The sequence below is a fragment of the Hemiscyllium ocellatum genome, chromosome 9 (assembly GCF_020745735.1).
Source record: "Hemiscyllium ocellatum isolate sHemOce1 chromosome 9, sHemOce1.pat.X.cur, whole genome shotgun sequence".
Lineage (NCBI taxonomy): Eukaryota > Metazoa > Chordata > Chondrichthyes > Orectolobiformes > Hemiscylliidae > Hemiscyllium > Hemiscyllium ocellatum.
Window position 1 is genome coordinate 95,446,418 of NC_083409.1, and position 24,095 is coordinate 95,470,512.

Sequence of the window (24,095 nt, forward strand, 5' to 3'; positions counted from 1 at the left end):
CATCTTCCACTTTGGGGCCCTCCAACCACATGCAATCAATGTCAATTTCACCAGATTCCACATTTCCCCTCCACACCTTATCCCAGATCCAACCCTCCAACTCGGCACCACCTCTTAAACTGTCCATCTTCCTTCCCAACTATTGGCTCCACCCCCCACTCCAACCTATCACCATCACTTCCCAGCTTCATCTCCCTATTGCATTCCTAGCTACCTTTCCCCAGCCCCACCTCCCAGCCATTTATCTCTCAGCTCCCTTGGGCACCACCCCCTCATTCTGATGAAGGGTTTACGCTCAAAACATCGACTCTCCTGCTCCTCAGATGCTGCCTGGCCGGCTGTGCTTTTCCAGAACCACACTTTTCGACTCTGATCTTCAGCATCTACAGTCCTCAGCTTCCCCACATTTTAGTTATTGAAAGCTTTAATTGTATATAAGGGCTGTCCATGGCTGACAGTGTATACACAGTCCACTGAACCATCACTTCCTAACAACAGCCTAAATAAATTATCATCTGATATCCTCATGCAATCAGCATTCTGGTTATAACCTTTCCAAAAACCAGATGAAAAGCAGAATACTTGGGAAGACAAACACTCCAGACTAAGTTTCTCCATTTTTATTCTGCTGTCTCCACCAACACTATTCTGGACATTTTATTTCTTTATTTTTATAATTTATTCCTCCAAGAATCTACATCTAGGTATCTTTGTACCTAAAACGGTGTCATAAGTGGCGACTTTATAAACTTTTCACAGTACTCCTGTGAGTGTAACAGCAAAGTTAATTCTAATTCTAATCCTACTTTGCGACATTTCTGGCCATTCCCAATTCCCTTCACTGAGCTGTCAGGTAACTCGGCCCTGGAATTCGATCCCTCCATTTCTCTGTCTCTGTCCTACTTGGAGAGTTGCCCTTTAAATCAAACCTCTTAGACAAACCTCGGCAAAGCAGGCTTGATGCTAATGTAGTTCCTAACTCATATACAAATTCTTGATGGCTTGTTCTAATGTCACTAAATAGCTCAGTGTCACCTTTTGTGGTCTACACTACTGTGAAGTGCCTCAAGTTTAGGGAATGTCACATAAACGCAATTTGTTGTAATATCCTCACCGACAGTCAAAAAGGATAACTAGGATCTGTCAAATACTTTGACATTTCAAGAAAATCTGTCAGAAGAAAATCCAGGAAAGCTAGTTTGGAGCCAGGAGAATATGTTTTCACAATCTGCTGAATAGGAGAGGAGAGAGGAAAAGAGGTCAAGGATAAGAAGGGAGAAGTTTCAATGCATTGGGTTAAAATGGCGGCATTTTCAGCTACCGGGAGATGAAGGGGAGAGTGGGAGTGAGGGATACACAGTAACCCAGGACTCTGGGAGTGGAGGGCTCAGAGAAGTGCAGAAGAATGGAGGAGGTTGTGAAAAGGTTTGAAATAATTTATAGATTGGAAACAAGATTTGAAATCAATGAACTGAGCGAATGTGAATTGCAATGATTTATGAAAGTATGTACCATAATGTAGGAATGGAGACAGATCTTCTGTATTCCATATTCATTCCAAATTCATATTGTTTAATTTATCAAATGATAAGATGAAGCTTTATAGGTAAAGGCACTATATTGTTGATAAATATGATAATTGAGAACATTTTAAATCTATTTAGTATCCAAAGAGGCTTCTCAGAATGGACAGGCCGCAGAGAAAGGCCAAAGTGCTGAAAGAAAAGCATCTGCTTCTGAGGTGAAACCAAATGGGGAAGCGTTGACGGCAGGTACAGATCCAGCAACTGCAGAGTCTCCTGGCCCCATTACCGACGACCCCCCACCCGGTGGACATGATGGCAAAGGCTCCAGGCAGATCCAAGGTTCAGACCTGGTCAAACAACAGTTCAAGGCATTGTTTATCAAGAGATTCAACCATGCTATTCGCAGTCAGAAGGATTTTTTGGCTCAGGTACAATCAACAACATCAGGCCGCACTGATCTGCTTTGACTTTAGCTGCGTTGTCAGCTTTTCATTTGAACAAGTGATTACTGCAGTAACTTCCAAATGCACCACGTGTTGCTAAGAATAAATATAAACCTCAATCCATTTTTACCCCCATCAATTCCTGTCCACACTGTAATACAGGGTCCCAGTTTCCCCCTTCCCTCCTGAAAGCACTCACTGGAGCTGATGTGCCACCACATACCCCTTTAGCTCTGGGCTCTTGGGTATCTCGGACTGTTGGGCAGCCATGACGTAGTTGCTTAGCCCTAGAAATCTGGAATTCCCATTGAATCATAGAATCATATAGGACAGAAAAGGCCTTTCGGCCCATTGAGTCTATGCCGCCGCTACTTACACTGGTCCTGTTTTCCCACACTAGGCCCATAGCCTCAAATGTAATAACACTTCAGGTGCTCATTCAAATATTTTTTTAAAGGTTATAAAAAACTCAAAACTCTCTCAGTAGAATTTAATGATTGCACTAATGGGCCTGACCACTAGCTGCACCAGGCCCTTGTGACCTTATTTAATGCCAATCACTACAGGACGAATGATATCTTCAGATGGCATGTCCCAGAGAATCAAATGTTGGCAGCTCTCCAGTACCCCCTCAGCATTACCAGAAATGATGGCTGTGATCACTTCAGGTCTCCTGATGTGTTGCTGCCACTTGCATCTGGGTGGGAAGCCATCCTTGACCCTAGCCACCCTGAACATAACTAGGAAAAGCTGAGAAGGTGACAGGTTCTCCACCTTTATATAGTCTACACAACCTTCCAGTGCCCCTCCAGGGACAGTATGTAGCAGAACTGTTACAGAGTAGCTGAGGACATTCAGCCCGTCAGATCTGCAACAACACACCAACTTGATGCCATTCTCCTCCATTCACCCTTGCACATTTCTTCTATTCACATAATCATGCAGTTTCCTCTTGAATCCCTCAATTAACACTATCTCCCTCACACTTCTGGGGTGTGCATTCCAGACCTGAACCACACATCATATGGAAAAGCTTTTCTCACATCACATCTACAACATTTGCAAATCATTTTAAATCTGTCCCTCTCAACCTTGATCATTTTGCAAGCAAGAAGAGCTTCTCTGTATCGACTCTATCCAGACCCCTCACAATTTAAAAAATTTCTATCAGATCTCCCGTTAGCTGCCTTCATTCCATGGAGAACAAATCCAACCTCTCCAATCTATCTTCATAATCAAGTATCTAATATCTGAAGTCATTCTCATAAACCTCTTCTCCACACTCTCCAATGCAGTCACATCCATCCTATAGTGTTGGTGCCCCAAAATGTACTCAATAATCCAGCTGAATACTAACAAGTGTCTTGTATAAATGCAGCATAACCTCCTTGCTGTTGCCACTATAATAAATCCCAAGATATTGTATGCATTATTAACAGTTCCCTTTAACAATTCTGCTGCCTTCAGTGAAATATATGCATATATACCCAGGTCCCTCGGCTCTAACATCCCCTTAAGTATTGTGCCCCTTATTTTATATTGTTTGTCCAAGTTAAAAATCCATCATCTCTCATTTCTCTTCATTGAATGCCATTTGCCTTTGACACAGCTAAACTTTCCTGTGGCTTGGTGCCAAATGTTGATTGCTAACCCTCCTGTGAATAACCTTGGGATTATGTTAAAGGCATTATATAAATGCAGGTATTTGTTGTTGATTCGTACACAGCTGTGAGTGCTGTGATTTACTCTGAAAGCTGACCAGTAGATTTGTTTCATATTGCATATCATAGTGGGTACAAACAGCCAAGATTCTCAAAAGTGAAAAGAGCAACATTTACTGTTGTGAAACATTAACTGACTTTGCTGACTATAAGGGTTTGTAATTGATTCAGCACCAAGTTAAATTTAAATCTCTTCTTTTAATAGTTTCTCCTTCCTGCCAACTTTGTGCTGTTAGCTTTAATCTTCTCACTCATAATCCCACCCTTTGGAGAATATCAAAGTTTAACAATTCACCCATGGATGTACGGCAAACAGTACACTTTTTTCAGGTAAGATTATTCAAACTCTTCCCAACAATTTCACATTGTTTAAGATTAAGTCATGGAGTCATAGAGCTTTACAGCATGGAAACAGGCCCTTCGGCCCAACTTATCCATGCTAGCCCATTTTTCACAATTAATCTAGTCTCATTTGCCTGTGTTTGGTCCGTACTCCTCCATAACTATCCCATACATGTACTTATCCATATGTTCCTTAAATGACAAAAGTGTACTTGCTTTCACTACTACCTCTGGCAGCACATTCCAGACGCTCACCACCATCTGTGTGGAAAAAAAAGCCCTCTGAAACCTTTTATATGCCTCCCCTCTCACCTTAATTTGTAGACCATAAAATAATACTGAATATCGCATCCATAGCATCTCGGCTCAATGTTAGATTCCCTTATCTTAGTCAGAAATTTTTGATTTGAAAGCATAATTTAAGTTTAAACATTCAATGCCCTTGCATAAGGCAGAAGTTTGAGAAACTTGGGGATGAGCTGCGTTGTCAGATGCACTGTCTTTCAGAAGGGGCAGTAGGTCCCATCGCTTTTTACAGATGCGGATTAAAGATCCCATGGCATCCTTTGTCAAAGGAAAACAGGGCAAACCTTTTAGATTCCTGGCCACTATTCATCCCTGCCCAGCGAATTAACTGGCCATTCACCTCCTTGCTGCCTGTACACAATGGCTACAGCGTACAGTAACTACACCAACTGTAACTCATTGACTGCATTGTACTTTCCAATACCTCGAAGATGTAAAAGATGCCTTATGAATGCAGATAATTGACATACAGCACCCAAAATCCTTCAGTGCATTCTGATTTTAAAACCATGTTTTAGCATCACTTGAAACTGCCAATCATATTTATGTAATTTCATGTCATTTAAATTTGAAATATTTTAAAAATCCAAGTAAAACTTTAAAATATTGACACTTTTGATATTCAAATTCATATTTGTACACATTTGTATTTTAATTATTTTTATTGATTTTGAAAATAATACAGATGCACCTTGATGTGTAATTTTCAGCAATGTGAAGATTTTTGTTTTTGTGAGCTATTTACGTTTGAGTGGAGGTAACATATAAAATTTAAATCATATTAACACTGGTGCATTTATCTCAGATTGTTGGCATCAGTATTCCCTAGGATCTCCTTTAAGTTTTATTTGACAGCACATTTTATAAGATGTGAGCCCTAAAAAATTCAAACCAGATTATCCAAAAACCAAGAAATTAAGGCAAACTGCGTACGCTCATGACATATGGACAACCCCCTCAGTTTACCCTCAGATTGATGTTAAACAAGACTACGTTCTTTAAGTTATTAAAATTTGGAAAAATGGTCAAGGAAAAATCTGTTAGTCTTCATCTTCATTGTGTGCAGTCTTTTCTTTATATGTTCTTTCTCTTCATTTTGATAGCAACGAACGTCCATGGAATAAGAAGATGGGTCAGTTGATGGAGGTGCTGGTGAATAAACCTGGATTTGGGACTCGGTGCATGAGGGAGAATCCCATTGTGTAAGACAGTTGATAGTCATGTTATCACTTGCTTTTCTGATATTTTGGAGTGACAGTGCAGTTTGGCCGGTAGGAGGTAACCTGTGGCAGCCAAATTTTCTGTGGCAGCTAAATGTAGAGGGGCTGGCCTCCAATTAAAGATGGCAATCTGCACCCGAGAGATTCCAGTCCATCAAAGAGCTGTACCACAATAGTGCCACTGCTAGAGTTGGCCATTGCTGAGATTGCTGAAATGTTTGGTGTTGGTAGCGCAGTGGCATAGATTGGGAGTCCTAGTGGCAATAGGCCCAGAGCCTATATTCCTGGAAGTGGTAAGCCTGGAGCCTGAACTCCTGGTGGCAGTAGGCCAGAGCCTGTAGTCCTGGCAACATTAGGCCCAGAGCATGCACACCAGGTGGTGATAGGCCCGGAGCGTGTACTCCTGACGATGGTAGACTCGGAGACTGTATTCCTGGTAATGGTAGGTCTGGAGCCCAGATTCTTTGCAGCAGCAATGCCGAGAGCAAGAATTCCTGGTGGTGGTGGGCCTGGAGCCTGGACTCTAGACAGCAGTAGTACCCATAACTTGGACTCCTGGCAGTGGTAGGCCCAGAACCTGAAATCCAGGTGGTGGTAGGCCTGGGTCCTAGGCTCTTGGAGACAGCAGCAGCAGAGCCAGGGTCTCCTGGGGCATTGGTGTTGTTGTTGCTCTTCCAGAGTGGGACTCCTTGAGGACCGGAGCACAATACAGATAGCATGCTTGAGACCCCTATTTGAACTAAGGATGAACTCTTATTTAAATAATTTCTTTTTATCTGCTGGATTGTGGTGGCAAAACACTTTTTACTGTATCTTCAAGATGCATGTGATAATAAATTAATCATCCATCAGATTGCACCTTTAATGGAGAGGCCCACTTGAAGACAGTTCAGGTATATTTGAGGAAATTGGTTCCTGATTTCCAGGCCCTGAGATTAGCGTATGGTTTGATGTTAAAGGGGACCAGCATTGTTGTTTCCAAAAGGATAGCCGTCGCCAATTGGCTGTCTCACCCAGTCCATGGGGCACCCGTACAGGAAGGTGCCCCCTCCTGAATCTGCTAGGAGGCCCTTAGGTCTCAGAGGTTGCTTTCTCCACATGGTTGTGAGATTTCCTAGATGTGGGCAAAATGCCAAGGAAAATGGTCTTTTGTTGGTCACTCCAGTGGCTCAATCAGCAAACTGATGGGTAGCCAAACTCTGCCAAAGTTCCCATCTCCCAGAACACCTGGAAAATTTCAGCCGATGTACTGTTGTTAAGAACAAGCTAAGTATATCTCAGTGTAAGAAACCCAGCTTCAAGATCCTGCATGCATCTCACACTGATGTCTTGTATCTGTTTTCATTCAGAGGTCATCCCTGCAGTAATCAATCCTCTGATTGGAAGATTCCAAAAAGTGACCCCATGATTGTCAACCTACTACAGTCCCCATTCTATTCCGGCAGCAACCCTTCACCATCCTGCCAGTGCAGTACAGGAAATCGATTGATTATGCTCCCAGACTGCCCTGCAGCAGCTGGTGGTCTTCCTCCAGCAGAGGTATTAATCATCGGCTTTTCTAGTTCAAATCAGTAAAAGAGAGGTGTGCGCGAAAGAGAGAGACAATATCCGCATCTATGCAAGTGTGATGCATGAGTGTGTGAGAAGTGATGTTAAGAGCAGATTGTGTCAGAACATCATATTGAAGTACTGTTCAATGTTATCTCGGCTACTAATGAAAATGAGAAAAAAATCATTTTATACAAGACCAACAATGTTTTGTACAATATAAAAGCAAAATACCGGAGGTGCTGGGCATCTGAAATAAAAAGCAAAAAAGTGGTGGAAATACTCAACAGGACAGGTAGCATCTGTGAGGAATGAAAGAGTTGAGTAAACCTTGCATCAGGTCTTACATTCATTCTGACCAATGGTCCTCTTCCCTTGAAAGGTTGACTCTGGGTTTCATGCTCCAGAGAAACACTGCCAGTATGTCCAGCACTTTTTTTTTTCATTTGTTCTTTTCTTTGTTGAATGCTGCTTAATGTTTAAAAACTAAAGCAAATTTTACCTCTTGTCAAAAACTGAGTTGCTTTCTCCATTACAGAGAGTCCAGCATACAACTGACATCCTGCAAAACCTTACCCAAAGAAATATATCAGACTTCTTGGTCAAAACATACCCGAAACTAATAAAAAACAGGTATGGTCCATTCTATACATGTCTCCAATTTCAGCAGCAAAAATTCACAAATAAAGATTTTGGGATCTCAGCAACTTAATGAGAATGGAATTTTGCGATCAGTGGTGATGTTTGCCACTGACCTTGGAATGAACAATTTCTGTTCTGTGGGTTTTGCCAAGTCAGATATCCAAGTCAGTGATGTCATCAAACAGGCGAAGCAATTAATCACACCGAAGTATTCTCAGGACAGCAAGTCAAGAAGTAAAATGCATTAATTATCATTCACACATTTATAAACTTTAAAGAAATTTGAGATGCGCACAAATAAAAACTAAAACATAAACATTTTTAAAAACTCCTACATTGTTGTATTGTTCTATCAGAAGTTAGAAATTAGACATTGTGCAAATACAGAAGTGGTTTTTCTGGGCCATAGAGAGATTGTGCATGAGTAGGAATGACACTGGTGCCATTACAATCCCAGTTTTACTTCAGTTCAGCAAGGGATCATTTTTCAAGATTTTTTTTTACAAAATATTACAGCATAGAAGGAAACGTTTTACTGATTTCCTGAAATTTCCATCTGCCGGGACTTAACAGTGCGTCGTGTAGAGGAATATCATCTGGATGCTGGCCTGCAAATCCAGATGGACAAGCACCAGAGGTTGTTTCCATTCTCACAGTTGTGAACACTGGCTGTTCAGCAGTCAATATAAATGTCAAACATGGGCCATTAGAAGCTGGAATTAAAGTATCTGGTTCTCATCTGACAGCTGATTTTGGAAAAGGCGTCTAAACATTTGCGAAGATTAACCTTTCTACTTTTGTCTGTAATTTCAGCATGAAGAGCAAGTACTGGGTTAATGAACAAAGGTATTGAATTGTTCTCTTCATAATTTGTAAATCCCTGCTGCTTGGCTGATTCTTGACATAAATGGGTAGAAGTGGACCGCAGTGTGAATATGTTACACAAAATATGGCTTATCTGATTGAAGTTTCATGATTACAGCCTGGAAATTATACCATGTAATAACACCTGAACACTTAAAATGTTCAGATCAAATTTCTCTGCTATTTTAATGGAGCTATTCATCCATTTATTTTTATCATACGGCATAGTTTCCGTACATAGTTTCAGAATTACATCTGTATTGTAGTCAATAGTGAATTCGGAAAGCAAAATAAAAGCACAGCAGAAAATGAAAACTTGAAACAAAAACAGAAAATGCCGAAGACTCTCAGCAGGAATCACCTGCAGATGGACGCAGGTTGTAAAAAAGCTGCACTCAATTGGAGCGATGTGATCCCCACTGGGGTCACCAGTCCGAAACTTGGAGTGTGGGCTCTGATGTAACAATGCCTGTTGTGGAGCTCCAACTAAGTGCTAATGGCCATGAGGCCTCTAGGCCCCTTTATACCATTCGTTTGTATTAGTAGACATGGCCTGACTGCCTGATTTTGTAGACCTGAATAATTGTCCTTAAAAACCTAATGGGGAGCTACTTGGTTTATACTTATATACAATTTAGATTAAACACACTATCCCTCTGTACGCCCCTAATCCTCCATCTCACCCATCTCCTTCCCAATCTCATAGGCCTTGAGTCACCCTTCAAGCCCCAAAGTGAGCACTTACAGAGAACCAGTTCAAGAAGCACTAATCCACGTCCAAACCATCAAACAACGAGTGCTCTCCACAGATTTTACCACATTGTAAAGTGCATCCAGTAATTTCTGGATTTGTGATAAATATATTCGTAGTCAGTTCGAAAATTAGAAAATAGGCATGGGAGCAGGCTGTTGAGCCCATCGCTCCTGGTCTACTATTCAGCATGATTGTGGCTAACCCTCTGTCTCATCACCATACTCCCACTGTCTCCCCACACTACCTTGCTAGCTACAGAAATGACGTCTATCGTTATGGGTCAGTTGATCTTTGTGACTTGAGTTGTTAAAGTGGAGAGATACAAATCAGAGAACAAACAAAGGGCCATTTTTAAATTCATTCTCAGGGTTTGTTGCCCAGTACTTAAGAACTGATGTGGTCCATATGATTAAGATCCTTCCATGGTGCAGTCAGAGAGAAAATTCTATGACACTAACTCATCACCAGATATAGATCCATTTCCATGTCTGCATGATGTGTGACATCAAGGCTAACTCCTACTGGTTACTACAGTGTCCCCATTGCTCTTTGAGATAATATAATGTTGCCAGGGAAGCCTTGGCAAGTTGTTGCAGTGCATCCTCTCGTATTACACACTGGAACATGGGGCAAAATATTCCCACGTCTTCAGAGACCAGAGTGAAGGTGGGGCTAGGAACAAATTTGGAAAATGTGTCAACGTTCTACATGTTCCCACATTTGATCCATCTTGCTAGAGATGGTGTCAACATTACGGGGCCAATGGGGGAAACGTTAATGGCATTGGTTGTTGAATGGGACCTCCATTGAAACTAGAGTTTGGCAGGTAACTGGAACTGACTGCCTGGTGGTAGACCAGGGGCCATCAATGTCTGCTCTTGATTCCCACAGCCTAGACCCACAGCAATGAGTCAGCCAGATTTACTACCTGCTCGTTGTGTTAAAGTTCCAGAATGCTGCAGGGAGTGCCTCTGTTTTGTGGTGCCCTCAATCTAACCAACCTGCTTCAGCTGTGCCCACCTCTCCCTTGGCCTGCCACAGTTTTGGCACCTCTGACTGGGCCTCAGGAACCCACCATTGTACTCAAGGTCCCAAATTGAATGGCAAATGCAGAGGTGGTCTCATATTTGGCAAAGGACATTGTCCTGTTCTGTGATCGGACTCCAATAAAGAGAGAGCTTACGTCTTGATACAGAGATGGAAATGATTTGAAAATATTTGATGGAATTGCTCATATTTTAGAGAATGAGGGGCACAAATTGTAAGCTCAATGTTCTGTTGTTTTAATGTTCTAGATACGGTGGGATTTCAATAGGAGGAAAGCTTCCAGTTTTACACATCGACCATAAACAGATCGAAGTCTTTTTCACCAAGTTGGGCCGTATGTTCAATGTCACTGGGGTAAGTCACATATGCATTTATTATCGACCATTGCAAACTGCGTCTCCGTCCAAACTGCTGTGATTGGTTTAGTGTGCTTTACCTGGTGGCATTTATCCAAACAAAAAAGCAGTTCTTAAAGGTGAACAGCACAGAATGACACCATTTGGCCCATCATGTTTGCTAGCTCTTTCACCAGAGCCATTTGGAATTAGTTCCAGAATTCTATCCTCTTCCTTCCCTCCCTTCCTTTGCTCTGCTTCAGCTTTCCTTTTCATAGATGGGTCATCTTGGCTTTGACCATTCTCTGTGGTCAAACACCAACACTCCACATATTTTTTTCAAAACTGATTAGAGAGGAATAAAGGAGCTTGAACTAAAAGAACTTTAGCAAGCTCTTAATACATCATCCAGCAGCTGCTGGATAACCTAGACCCATATCTGGGCATTATCAGATGCCTATTTCTGATGAACTGATGGACATTAACTAGTCCAAACTGTATAAACTGACAGAGAAACCGACCCATCCTCTTGCCTTAGCTGGAAGGCAGAGTGAATAGGTTAACCACTTGTCACCACATCATTAAATAAGTAATCAGAAATCAAAATCATGAGTTAATATTTATTATCCCCACATTGAACAACATATTAATGCTAAACATTAAGGAATGAATTCTTGGGCCACCAGGATTAGAAATGAAGGTGTGTGGAGGGGATCCGAATGCCAGTGTTTGTTGGCAGTGCCAGTTTCCTCAATGCCATTGCAGCAAGGCCATCCTGAGATCCTGTCCAGTTCATTGAGAAAGTCCCTTCACATTGATAGAGATCCCATTGTGACGCTGTTAGGAAACATGTTCTGATTTAGATCCAGATGCACTAGGTGAACCCATTACAAGTGCTATGTGTGGCAGACCAAGTGGTTGGAGGCAGACACACAACAGAGGGCCAATACCAAGAGAATTCAGTGGATCTTGCCGAAAGGGTGAAATTTGCTGAACTCAGCTGTTGGGAAACCGATGCCAGGGGCTGGCAGCAGGTGGCAGGAAGATTAGGCAGATAGCACTTGGGCAGTCAATCCCCTGATATCATGGGGGTCAATAGGAAAGGGAAAGGTTACTGAACACCCTTGTGAGGGTCACCCTGAGCATGGGGGAGACAATGAGATCTCTGTGCTCCCCTCATCCCCCAACCCTGCTGAGCCAACTCATGCAAGGAAACAGTACCCACTGTATTGGCTGACATGAGTTACTTCAATTGGCCTGTGTTAGCTCAGTCCCACCCTTGTCCCTGCCCTGATGTCAGATAACTGTCCACCAAACCCATCTAATTACGTAGTGTCCTGACTGTCCCCTCCACCCCTTACACTCCCTCCAAGGCAAGCATATGACCAAGCATAAATCCAAATTATGTCTTTCTCCTTTAATATGCAAAGCCTGAATGAATAAAACTGCACAAAGTATTTGGGGCAAACCTGGTGACTGAATTAATGAACTTGAGATTGTTAACTGAGTATTAACTGGACATTACAAAATAAGATAAGATAGTAATCCCAGACTTTAACAATGTGACTTTAAGCTCAGCCCTCAGAATCATGGGGCAAAGTTGGTCCTCTCTCCTCCTCTTCCCTTGTGCTTTGCTTCCTGGAATGTCAGTACAGTCAGCTTCCATGTAGCATGTGTTCTCTAGACCTGCCTCTCTCTCTCCTGAGTTTGTTTTAATGATTAGATTCCCTACAGTGTGGAAACAGGCCCTTCAGCTCAACAAGTCCACACCAACCCTCCAAAGAATAACCCACCCCAACCCTATATTTATCCCTGGCTAATGCATCTAACACTAGGGACAATTTAGCACAGCCAATTCACCTGATGTGCACATCTTTGGACTGTGGGAGGAAACCCACACAGACTCGGGGAGAATGGGCAAACTCCACACAGTCGCTTGCCCAAGGCTGGAATTGAACCTAGGTCCCTGTTGCTGTGAGACAGCAGTGCTAACCACTGAGCCGCTGTTTATTCACATTGTATGGATATCAGCGGCATTTAATGCCTAACGCTAATTGACCTGGAAAAGGTGATAGTGAGCCAGCTTCTGGAACCCACTGTCCTGTTGGAAGGGATTTCCAGGATTTTCACCCAGTGACAGAAGAAACAGCAATATCATTCCAAGTCAGGACAGTGTGTAACTTGGAAGGGAATTTGTAATTTGTGGTGTTCCCAAGTATGTGCTGTCCTTGTCCTTCGAGACGATAGGGGTTGTGGATATGGAAGGTTCTGTCTAATGACCCTTGATGAGTCATTGCTGTGCATCTTGTAGATATTACACACGGTTGCTGCAGAGTATCAGCAGTGGAAGGAGGGATAGGGTTTTTAAAATAATCATTCGCAGGATGACTGCAACGTTGGCCAGGCCAGCTTTTTTAGCCCATCCATAGTTGCCCAGAGGGCAGTTAAGAGTCATTTCACATTGCTGTGGGTCTGGAGTCACATGTACACCATACCAGATAAGGATGGCAGTTTCCTTCCCTAAAGAGTGTTGTTTGATTAGCTCAGTTAGTTGGATACTGGCTTACAATACTGAGTGATGCTAACTGCATGGGTTCACTTCTTACATGAGCTGAGGTGACTAGGGAAATTCTCAATGTCAACCTCTGCCATCACCTAAGGCATGGTGACCCTCCTATTAAACCACTAATGAGAAGTGGAATTATGGTATCTTTATCTTAAATCTGTTGAAATTTCTTCTCTCGGGGATAGAAATGTCACTCTTAAATGCAAGTAAAATAAATATTTGTCAGTGTTGATTATATCTAAATGGACAGATAAAACACTGACAGTTCAGTATTAAACTTCTATACAGTGTACTGTACACATGAGCAGACTGTTATGGCATCATATCAAATTGGCAGGCTGTATTCACGGCTCCCTCTAGTGACAGAAACCTTTTACAGCATGCCTATTACAGTCTTCGCAGAATATCCATATGGTTTAACTTGTTTATTATTCATTATAGGGCAATAATACACAGATGACGTTTCGAAGTCTGAATGTTTTCCTGAAGCATTTGGAGACTGAGGATAATGTCAAGGTCAGTTTCTGCAATCTGACATCCTCCAGGAAAGATAAATTATTGAAAATATTTAACTGAGTCATAGAATCATAAAGTCATAGAGTCATAGAGATGTACAGCACGGAAACAGACCCTTCAGTCCAACCCGTCCATGTTGACCAGATATCCCAACCCAATCTAGTCCCACCTGCCAACACCCGGCCCATAATACTCCAAACCTTTCCTATTCATATACCCATCCAAATGACTTTTACGTGTTGCAAATGTACCAACCTCCACCACTTCCTCTGGCAGCTCATTCCATACACAAATCACCCATCCATGAAAAAGTTGCCCCTTAGGTCACTTTCATATCTTTCCCCTCTCACCCTTTAGTTCTGGTCTCCCTGATACCAGGAAAAAGTATTTGTCTATTTATCCTATACATGCCCCTCAAAGTAGAGTCCTAAAGCCGGAGCCATGACAATGCAAATTAAAATGTCTGATGTTATTTTAATATATGTATATATACTTGGACTTCCATTGTTGTGTGTGGTAATTATTTTTCCACCTATTAATCATCAGCTGCTTCGGTACATTTGGAAGTCTAAAGGATTATACCCCACTCCTGGAACTATACATGCACAAGGTACAGGAGTAGGCCATTCAGCCTATCGGGCCTGCTTTGCCATTTAATAATGGTTGATCTGACTGTAAACTCAACTCTGTATTCCTGCAAACCCCTGATAACCATAAGACCATAAGACATAGGAGTGGAAGTAAGGCCATTCGGCCCATCGAGTCCACTCCGCCATTCAATCATGGCTGATGGGCATTTCAACTCCACTTACCAGCGTTCTCCCCGTAGCCCTTAATTCCTCGAGACAACAAGAATCTATCAATCTCTGACTTGAAGACATATAGCGTCCCACTGCACCCTGAGGCAATGAATTCCACAGGCCCACCACTCTCTGGCTGAAGAAATGTCTCCGCATTTCTGTTCTGAATTTACCCCCTCTAATTCTAAGGCTGTGTCCACGATCCGAGTTTCCTCGCTTAATGGAAACAATTTCCTAGTGTCCACCCTTTCCAAGCCATGTATTGTCTTGTACGTCTCTATTAAGTCTCCCCTTAATCTTCTAAACTCCAATGAATACAATCCCAGGATCCTCAGCCGTTCCTCATATGTTAGACCTGCCATTCCAGGGATCATCTGTGTGAATCTCCGCTGGACACGTTCCAGTGCCAGTATGTCCTTCCTGAGGTGTGGGGACCAAAAGTGGACACAGTACTCCAAATGGGGCCTAACCAGAGCTTTATAAAGTCTCAGTAGCACATCGCTGCTTTTATATTCCAACCCTCTTGAGATAAGTGACAATATTGCATTCGCTTTCTTAATCACGGACTCAACCTGCATGTTTACCTTTAGAGAATCCTCGACTAGCACTCCCAGATCCCTTTGTACTTTGGCTTTACGAATTTTCTCACCGTTTAGAAAGTAGTCTATACTTTTATTCTTTTTGCCAAAGTGCAAGACCTCACATTTGCTCACGTTGAATTCCATCAGCCATTTCCATCAGCCATAACCTTTCAACCCCTCGCTTAACAAGAATTTATGCACCTCGGCCTTTAAAATATTTAAAGACTCTGTTTCCACTGCCTTTCCAAGCAAAGAGTTTCAAAGATCATGACATTCTGTGAGATAAAAACTCATCACATCTCTATTTTAAATGGGTGACCCCTGATTTTTAAGCAGTGAACCCCACCCCAGTTCTGGATTCACCCATTGGAAGAAGCATCCTCTCCATGTTTACCCTGTCCAGAAAATCTCCCAGGATCTTGTGTATTTCAATTAAGTATCTCTTATTCTTATAAACTCCAGTGGATTCAAATTTACCTCACAAGACATCCAGCTCATTCTGGGTTTTAGTCCAGTAATCCTTCATAATTTAATTACTGCTTTCAGCACATTTCCATTCTTCCTTGAATAAGGTGATGAATATTCTCCAGACGTGGTATTACTGAAGCCCTGTATAACTGAGGCATAACCTCCCTAGCATCATTTCTAACTGATGGTGAAGAGCTGAGCTATGGTCAGCGCTGAATGGAATCTGTTACCAAACTATAGTACCCTGCCATTATTATATTCCATTAAATAAATCATTTCATTGCTTGACAAAGTGAAAAATAATGTTACATTTCCCAACATTAATGTTCTTCAGAAACAAATTATGCAAATACTGGAAATCACAGCAGGTCATGCAGCACCTGTGAAGAGAGAACAAACTAAGCTCGTCAGAAAAGCTCTGATGAAGAGCCATCTGGACACGAAACATTTGCTTACTCTCTTTCCACAGATGCTGCCTGACTCACTGTGATTTCCAGCAGTTTTTGTTTGCATTAATGTTCTTCATCTCAGTGAGCTCAAAGATCAAACCATTGCAATTCATTTTATAAGAATGAATCAATACTAAAGTATTAAGCCAACAAGTGAGTTGAATGGTGCAGTACATGAATTTGAGACAGCTAAACTGGCATGGACTAAGTCGATGTGCCACATCGACTCTAATTGCCCTGATTTGTAATCAGCAACATTTACTCCACGTGAAATTTGAAAAAAATAAAGTGGTCTAGTATTTAAACAGAGGGCAGCCCCATCTTCATGGTATCTGTGGAAAACTTCTCAGATCTCTCGCTTGGGATTTTTAAATCATCTTACCAGCATTATTCTGTAGCCTATTGTCAGGAGGTGTGCAGCTTTGGTCTTTAAGTGCTCCAGTGTTTAGCTGTTCTTTACATAACATTCCTTTTGATGAACCAAGATTGAAAATATCATCCAATTGAGTGGAGGATGTAACCTGCGTCTTGTGGCTCTCACTGTGGCACACCAACTTAAGCCGCACTTTTTAAAGCTGCTTTAATGAATCAGGATGTGAAGTCAATGGGTAAATGATGACCCTAATGTAAATGTGGTCTCAAAAGTCACTTTGTTCTTGAACTCTTGAATCCTAAAATCTGCTGCCAGATTTGGTACTGAAGGATCCCCTGCCTGTCTTAATGTTTCATTGTAACGCTCTGTTCCAGGTGTGGTTCAACAACAAAGGCTGGCATGCCATTGTGGCATTTATGAATGTTGCCAACAATGCGATTCTCCGAGCAAACCTACCCGAGCTTCATTACACAGAGGACTATGGCATAACTGTTATAAACCACCCGCTCAACCTCACAAAGGAGCAGCTTTCAGAAGTTACTGTGTAAGTTCATCAGAATCTCGGGCACCTCTAACCCACCAGCAATTTGCAATCGTGATGAATTTCATGATTTACAATCTTTGGAACATAATCTCTGACAGCATGCTGTGGCAATCAAATTAATTATATATTAGCTTCTCTCATTAGAGCATCGTCGTATTTACTGATGTTCCTCCTTTCAGTCTAACTACCTCAGTGGATGCAGTGATTTCAATCAGCGTGGTCTTCGCCATGTCATTTGTCCCAGCCAGCTTTGTGCTCTACCTCATTCAGGAGAGAGTTTCGAATGCTAAGCATCTGCAATTTGTCAGTGGAATGAGCCCTACTACTTACTGGGTGTCTAATTTTCTCTGGGATATGGTATGTTGCATTTTGCCATATGACTGAATTTGTAGTTAATTAGAACTTGCAGACAATAAATTTGATTAGCAATATCCGATAACATGTTATCCATCTTGAGATATTTAGTATTACAACTTTAGTGTGAAAGCATAACTCTATTCACTAACACAGTAGAATTGGAAATCTGTGATGCCCAAACATTTAAATAAAAGATTTTAACTTTTAGATCAGCTTACAGGGTCCAGTGAGGAATATCTGAATTAATCCCAAGGAAAAGAGAATGTAATTGTCAATATTTATCAGAAAAAAAAGGTGTTGTCGACCTTTTCTTCTTGCATTTGTCAGGACAAATGCAAGGATGCAAAATTTCAAATCATCTCAATAACTTGTACAACAGGGAGTGAGGAATATCCACCCATCGCTTCCTACCTGACAATGCCTTAGTCACTCACAGTCGACTTGTCAACCAATCTGCATAAATTGTTGTTATTGTTTGAAATTTGGAATTCTTGCATTTATCCTGATTGGAAAAAGCTGAAGAGCTTCAGCACATGTCTCTCTTTTTGGCAATATTCCAGCTCTAGACTAAGAAATGAAACTCCCTTCCATCCAATTTTTGAGATGTGTTTGGTCCTCTGAAATAGAATATTGTCATGCATTGAATCAGTGAACTAAACAGACTGTGAATATATTTTGAATTCTGGATTAGTGGTGCTGGAAGAGCACAGCAGTTCAGGCAGCATTCGAGGAACAGTAAAATCGATGTTTCGGGCAAAAGCCCTTCATCAGAATTGCAGATTGTAAGGTAATTTAGGAATAGAATGCTGACCTTGTGAAGGAGTCTTTTTGATGTGAGTTTGGGGGGAGGATGGTGATATAGTGGTAATATCACGAGCAAGTAGTCCAGGATCCCAGGTTAATGTTCAGCAGACAGGGGCTCAAATCACACCAAAGCAGATCGTTAAAGTCTGTAAGTTAAAGAATAAACAGCTAGTCTAATGGTGACCATAATTGATTGTCATTAAAACCCATCCAGTTCCATTATGTCCTTAAAGGAAGGAAATCTGCTGTGCTTACTTGGTCTGGCCTACATGTGATGCCAGATTCACAGCAATGTGGCTGATTCTTTACTGCCTACTGGAGATTTAGGGATGGGCATTAAATGCTAGCCCAGATAGTGATGCTCACATCCTGTGGACAAATAAACATAAATTGATTAAATAATTGGAGTTCTCCACTAGTGTATTTGTTCTGAGATGCACAGTTTGAATTTGATGCTTATCTTGGCTCTGAGATCAGTGCACAGGAGCAATGACGTGCTGTGGCATTTGAAGTTGCAGTTTGATGGATAAAGAAGAAAAGGTGTGTGTCACATCTTATCCTTTCCAGTCCTTTAGGAGAGGCTGAACCTTCCTCAGAATATTTAGGTAGAACAATGGACCTCAACCTGAGAGAATATGAACTGAAGTGTTTTGATGTCACTTTTGTGAGTTATGTTTTCAGGCAGCATTTGTAACATTCTCTTGAAAATGAAACCTGAACGTCTTTTTGTTTCTCAGTGTAACTATTCAGTAACCACGATAATGGTGATCTTGATCTTCATTGGCTTCAATAAGAAAGCTTACACTTCTCCTCAAAACCTGCCTGCATTCATAGCTTTGTTGCTGTTCTATGGGTAAGACCAATCTCAGCAGCCTGCCTCCTCCATGTTTTCTGCTACCTTTGCTTCGCTTATTAGATTTTGTTTCTTAATATTAAGGCCAGCAGTGTAACTCCTGTATCTCTCTTTTTAATAGATGGGCAGTGACTCCCATGATGTACCCAGCATCCTTTGTCTTCAGTGTTCCTAGCACAGCCTATGTGGCTCTGTCCTGCATCAATCTCTTCATTGGTATCAATGGCAGTGCTGCCACTTTTATACTTGAGTTGTTTGAAAATAATAGGGTAGGTTCTCTTTGGTTCTCATTTGTCTCTGAATCATGCATTAGTTTTACCATTTTTGTCAAACATGAAAGAAGTTTGATCATTTATCTGGTGACCATATTTGTTGATTAGACAGAGAAGTGAATGTTGAATGAGCTAATATCATGAAACCATAGAGTGGGTGCAATACTGAAGACCATTCCGCCCATCATGTCTGTATTTGCTCTCTGCAAATTAGTCCCCCTGAATCCCACACCTCCTTCACCCACAAAGCCCTGGAAACCTTTTCTCTTCTGACAATCATCAAGTTCCTTTTTGAAATCCATGATTGAATGTGCCTCCAGTATACTCTCAGCAGAAAGTGAGGACTGCAGATGCTGGAAATCAAAGCTGAAGAATGTGTTGCTGGAAAAGCGCAGCAGGTCAGGCAGCATCCAAGGAGCAGGAGAATCGACATTTCGGGCACAAGCCCCTCCCAGGCTTGTGCCCGAAATGTCGATTCTCCTACTCCTTGGATGCTGCCTGACCTGCTGCGCTTTTCCAGCAACACATTTTTCAGCTCCAGTATACTCTCAGGCAATGCATTCCAGATTCTAACCACTCACTGCATAAAACAAGGGGTTCTGCATTTCACTTGTGGATATTTTGCCAGTTGTGATTGCCATTTAAATGTGCACCAGTTCCATCCAATGTGAACACTTGGCTGGTTCTATAAATGAATCCTCGAAAACCTCTTGCTCTTAACCACATGTTAAAGCCAATTAGAATTCTGTTATGTCAAAGTTTAAAAGTGTAAGAGGGCAATAGATGGACAACTGTGTGTAATAGATGAGCTGCTACAGCATTGACTAATAGGTTATTGGCAGTGGGACAAACTAACAGATGGATTGCAATGATAAAGTGCAAAAGATGCTGACTGGTAAATGGTATTTAGTGGCTGACAGATGTACAATGTAATGGATGGCTGGTAATGATCAGCATGAGTAATGATTGGCAGTCATGCAACATGTTGAGTAGTTGGCAGCAATACAGGTAATGGATGGTTGGCGCAGATACATGGCAATAAATGACAGTAATACTCAGTAGCCTCGTCTGTTTTTCAGTAGTGTTTGGTCTGTAATCAGTGTCTATCACTAACAGTCATGTTTCCATTCTGTTCCAGGCATTGCAATTGTTCAATAAAATGTTGAAAAATATTCTGATTATATTTCCACATTTCTGTCTGGGAAGAGGTTTGGTCGATATGGCCATGAACCAAGCAGTGACTGATGTGTACGCTAGGTTTGGTAAGTCTTCAGTTTATCGATAAAGAGTATTTTAATTCCATGTTCTAATGCGGTGTGAACTCCTTTCTTGCTCATTCAGGGGATGTGGATGTCACTGACTGCCCAAGGAGCCTTGGTGAACCACTGCACAGCATCCTGTAAATAGTACACACTGCTGCTACTGAAGTGGTGGAGGAAATGGTTGTTTGTGGATGTGCTGCCAATCAAGCAGGCTGCTTTGTCCTGCTGTGGGCAGTAACTAAGTCATGAGATGATCATCCTGGGTTCATGGTTAGGTTAACCACAAAATGTTGTCCTTTGCTTTTAGTGGCAACCTCCAGCTATTGGTTATAAACATTGAAACATAGAAAATAGCTGCAGGAATAAGCCATTCGGCCCTTCGAGTCTGCAAAACCATTCAATATGATCATGGCTGATTATGCAATCTCAGGATCCCACTCCCACCTTCTCCCAATATGCCCCTTGATCCTTTTAGCCGCAAGAGCCATGTCCAGCTCCCTCTTGGATATATCTAATGAACTGGTCCCAACACCTTTCTGCGAGAGAGAATTCCACAGGTTCACAACTCTCTGTGTGAAGAAGTTCTTCCTCATCCCCGTCCTGAATGGCTAACCCCTTATTCGTAGACTGCGACCCCTTGTTCTGGACTTGTTCAACATCAGTCTGGTCTCTCTCAGTAGCAAGAATGCCCTTCCTCAGACTAGAAGACCAAAACTGCACACAGTTCTCAAGGTGTGGCCTTACCCAGGCCCTGTATAACTGCAGCAAGACATCCTTCCTCTGATATTCAAACCCTCTCGCTATGAAGGCCAGCATGCCATTAGCTTTCCTCACTGCCTGCTGCACCTACATACCAACCTGCAGCGACTGTTCCACCATGACACCCAGGTCTCATTGTACCTCACCTTTTTTGAAATTGATGCCATTCAGATAATAAATTGCCTTCCTGTTTTTGCTACCAAGGTGGATAACTTCACATTTATCCACACTATATTGTACTTGCCAAATATTTGTCCACTCAGCCAGTCTGTCCAAGTTACCCTGCAGCCTCATAACATTCTCACAGCACACACTACCACGCAGCTTAGTGTCACCTGCAAATATAGAGATATTGCATTCAATTCTTTCATCCAAATCATTAATGTTTATTTTGAAAAGGGTCCCAGCACTGAACCATACAGCACCCCATTCGTCACTGCCTGCTACTCCAAAAAGGACCCATTTACTTCCTGTCTGACAACCAGTTCTCTAACCATGTTAATGGATTACCTCCGCTACCAAGAGCTTTAATTTTCCTTACTAAAATCTTCTATGGAACCTTGTCAAATGTCTTTTGAACACCCAGATACACAACATCTACTGATTCAGCCTTATCCACTCTACTGGTCAAATCCTCAAAAAATTCCAGAAGATTTTGCTTTAGTGAATCCATCCTGACTAGAACTGATTCTGTCACCGCTTTCCAAATGCTCAGCTATTACATCCTTAATAATTAACTCCAGCATTTTCCCCACCACCAATGTCAGGCTAACCAGCCTATAATTCCCCATTTTTCCTCTCCCTCCTAAGAGTGGGGTTACATGAGCTACCCTCCAGTCCATTGGAACTCTTCCAGAGTCTACAGGATGCTGGAAAATGATCACCGTTGCACAGGCTATTTTTAGGGCCACTCCCTTAATTACTCCAGAATGCAGACCATCAGACCCTGGGGACTTATTGGGTTTAAATCCCATCAATTTCCCAATAACATTTCTGCACTATAACGATTTCCTTCAGTTCCTCCTTCCTGCTTGACCCTCTGTTCCCAAGCACTTCCTGAAGGTTACTTGTGTCCTTCTTAGTGAAGATATACCCAAAGCCATTTTTCACCTGGTCTGCCATCTCTTTGTTGTCTATTATGAATTCATCTGATTCTAAGTGCAAGGGACTTATATTTGTCTTCACTCCTCTTTTTCTCTTCACATATCTGTAGAAGCTTTTGCAGTCAGTTCTTATGTTTGTCGCAAGCTTACTTTCATATTCTATTCTCCCCTTCCAAATTAAACCCTTTGTCCCGCCTCTGCTGAATTTTAAATTTCTCCCAGTCCTCAGGTTTGCTGCTCTTTCTGGCCAATTTATATGCCTCCTCCTTTATAAGCCAATAGCTTGCCTATGGGCAAAAACAGAATACTGCAAACACAATGTTCCTGGAGACTGTGACCGGGGTGACATGCATTGCCCTTCTGACATAGAATGCGCCTGTGGACACTACACACCATATTGGAGGCTTCAGTGCCCATTTCATGTCCAAAGATAACTGTTGCTAGGTAACCGGTTTCTTATCCTGTGCGTTACGTGGGCAGGCCGAAGCATAACATACTTCCTACTTAAGGTTAAGACTATGCACAGTTCCAATTCTGATTGGAACTCAAAATTGTTCTCATTGGTTAGAAACGTGTGAGCTTAATGGTAATGGGCTAAACCTTGCTTTACAGGTGAAGATTTTTATTTTAGTCCATTCCATTGGGAGTTTGTTGGCAAGAATCTTGTTGCCATGGCAGTTGAAGGAGTCGTCTACTTCCTTTTAAATCTCATTATCCAACATCGCTTCTTCCTCAACCACTTGTACGTAAACACTTTTCTCCAGCTTTTAATCTCTCCTTCCTCTGTGTCATATTGTGGCTAACATTTTATTTTGTTGTATTTTACCCAAGCTCACTCTCCATATTCTTTACTATTCCTGCTTTTCAAGCAACATGTTTACTCTGTAAAGAATTTAGGATGTTGCCAGGGTTGGCGGTTTTGAGCTATAGGGAGAGGCTGAATAGGCTGGGGCCATTTTCCCTGGAGTGTCGGTGGCTGAGGGGTGACCTTACAGAGGTTTACAAAATTATGAAGGTTGTGTATAGGGTGAATTATCAAGGTCTTTTCCCCAGGGTACGGAGTTCAAAACCAAAAGGCCAAGGTTTAAGGTGAGAGGGGAAAGATTTAAAAGTGACCTAAGGGGCAACCTTTTTATGCAGAGGGTGGTGCGTGTATGGAATGAAGTGCCAGAGGAAGTGGTGGAGGCTGGTACAATTACAACTTTTAAAATGCATCTGGATGGGTATATGAATACGAAGGGTTTGGAGGAGTGTTGGCCAAGTGCTGGCAAATGGGACTGAATTAATTTAGGATATCTGGCTGGCATGGACATGTCGAACCAAAGAGTCTGTTTTCTTGCTGTACATCTCTATGACTCTCTGACTCTTACAACAGCAATTTGGAGTTACGAATCTCACATTCTAATCACTGTCCATTGGCAGGAAGCGTTTCTACCTCTTCTTTTCATTACTTTTGTGATTAGCTTCACAATTTGTGCCCTTTTTTTTAACCATCTTTCTGTTCAATTAAAATAATGTCTACTTAACCAGACGTTATCGTGATGAAAACCTCTCCCAGGTTACTCCCTGACTTTTGCAACCATATGTGCAACTCCTGCGTCATGACTGGAACAATTCATTCATCAGGAATTCCAAAGAAT

General features: G+C 41.9%; 1 protein-coding gene across 1 annotated transcript in view; it reads left to right on the forward strand.

The window, feature by feature from the left end:
- The window catches only part of abca4b (ATP-binding cassette, sub-family A (ABC1), member 4b), a 125,706-nt gene that overhangs the window by 86,719 nt on the left and 14,892 nt on the right, over positions 1 to 24,095 (forward strand). Inside the window, exons 26-39 of the mRNA XM_060829599.1 lie at positions 1,665 to 1,954; positions 3,896 to 4,020; positions 5,442 to 5,540; positions 6,908 to 7,097; positions 7,645 to 7,739; positions 8,562 to 8,594; positions 10,662 to 10,767; positions 13,756 to 13,830; positions 16,876 to 17,045; positions 17,225 to 17,402; positions 18,944 to 19,059; positions 19,181 to 19,328; positions 20,470 to 20,593; positions 23,068 to 23,197. Coding sequence (XP_060685582.1) covers positions 1,665 to 1,954; positions 3,896 to 4,020; positions 5,442 to 5,540; positions 6,908 to 7,097; positions 7,645 to 7,739; positions 8,562 to 8,594; positions 10,662 to 10,767; positions 13,756 to 13,830; positions 16,876 to 17,045; positions 17,225 to 17,402; positions 18,944 to 19,059; positions 19,181 to 19,328; positions 20,470 to 20,593; positions 23,068 to 23,197 — 1,879 coding nt within the window. The remainder of the gene's footprint in view (positions 1 to 1,664; positions 1,955 to 3,895; positions 4,021 to 5,441; positions 5,541 to 6,907; positions 7,098 to 7,644; positions 7,740 to 8,561; positions 8,595 to 10,661; positions 10,768 to 13,755; positions 13,831 to 16,875; positions 17,046 to 17,224; positions 17,403 to 18,943; positions 19,060 to 19,180; positions 19,329 to 20,469; positions 20,594 to 23,067; positions 23,198 to 24,095) is intronic.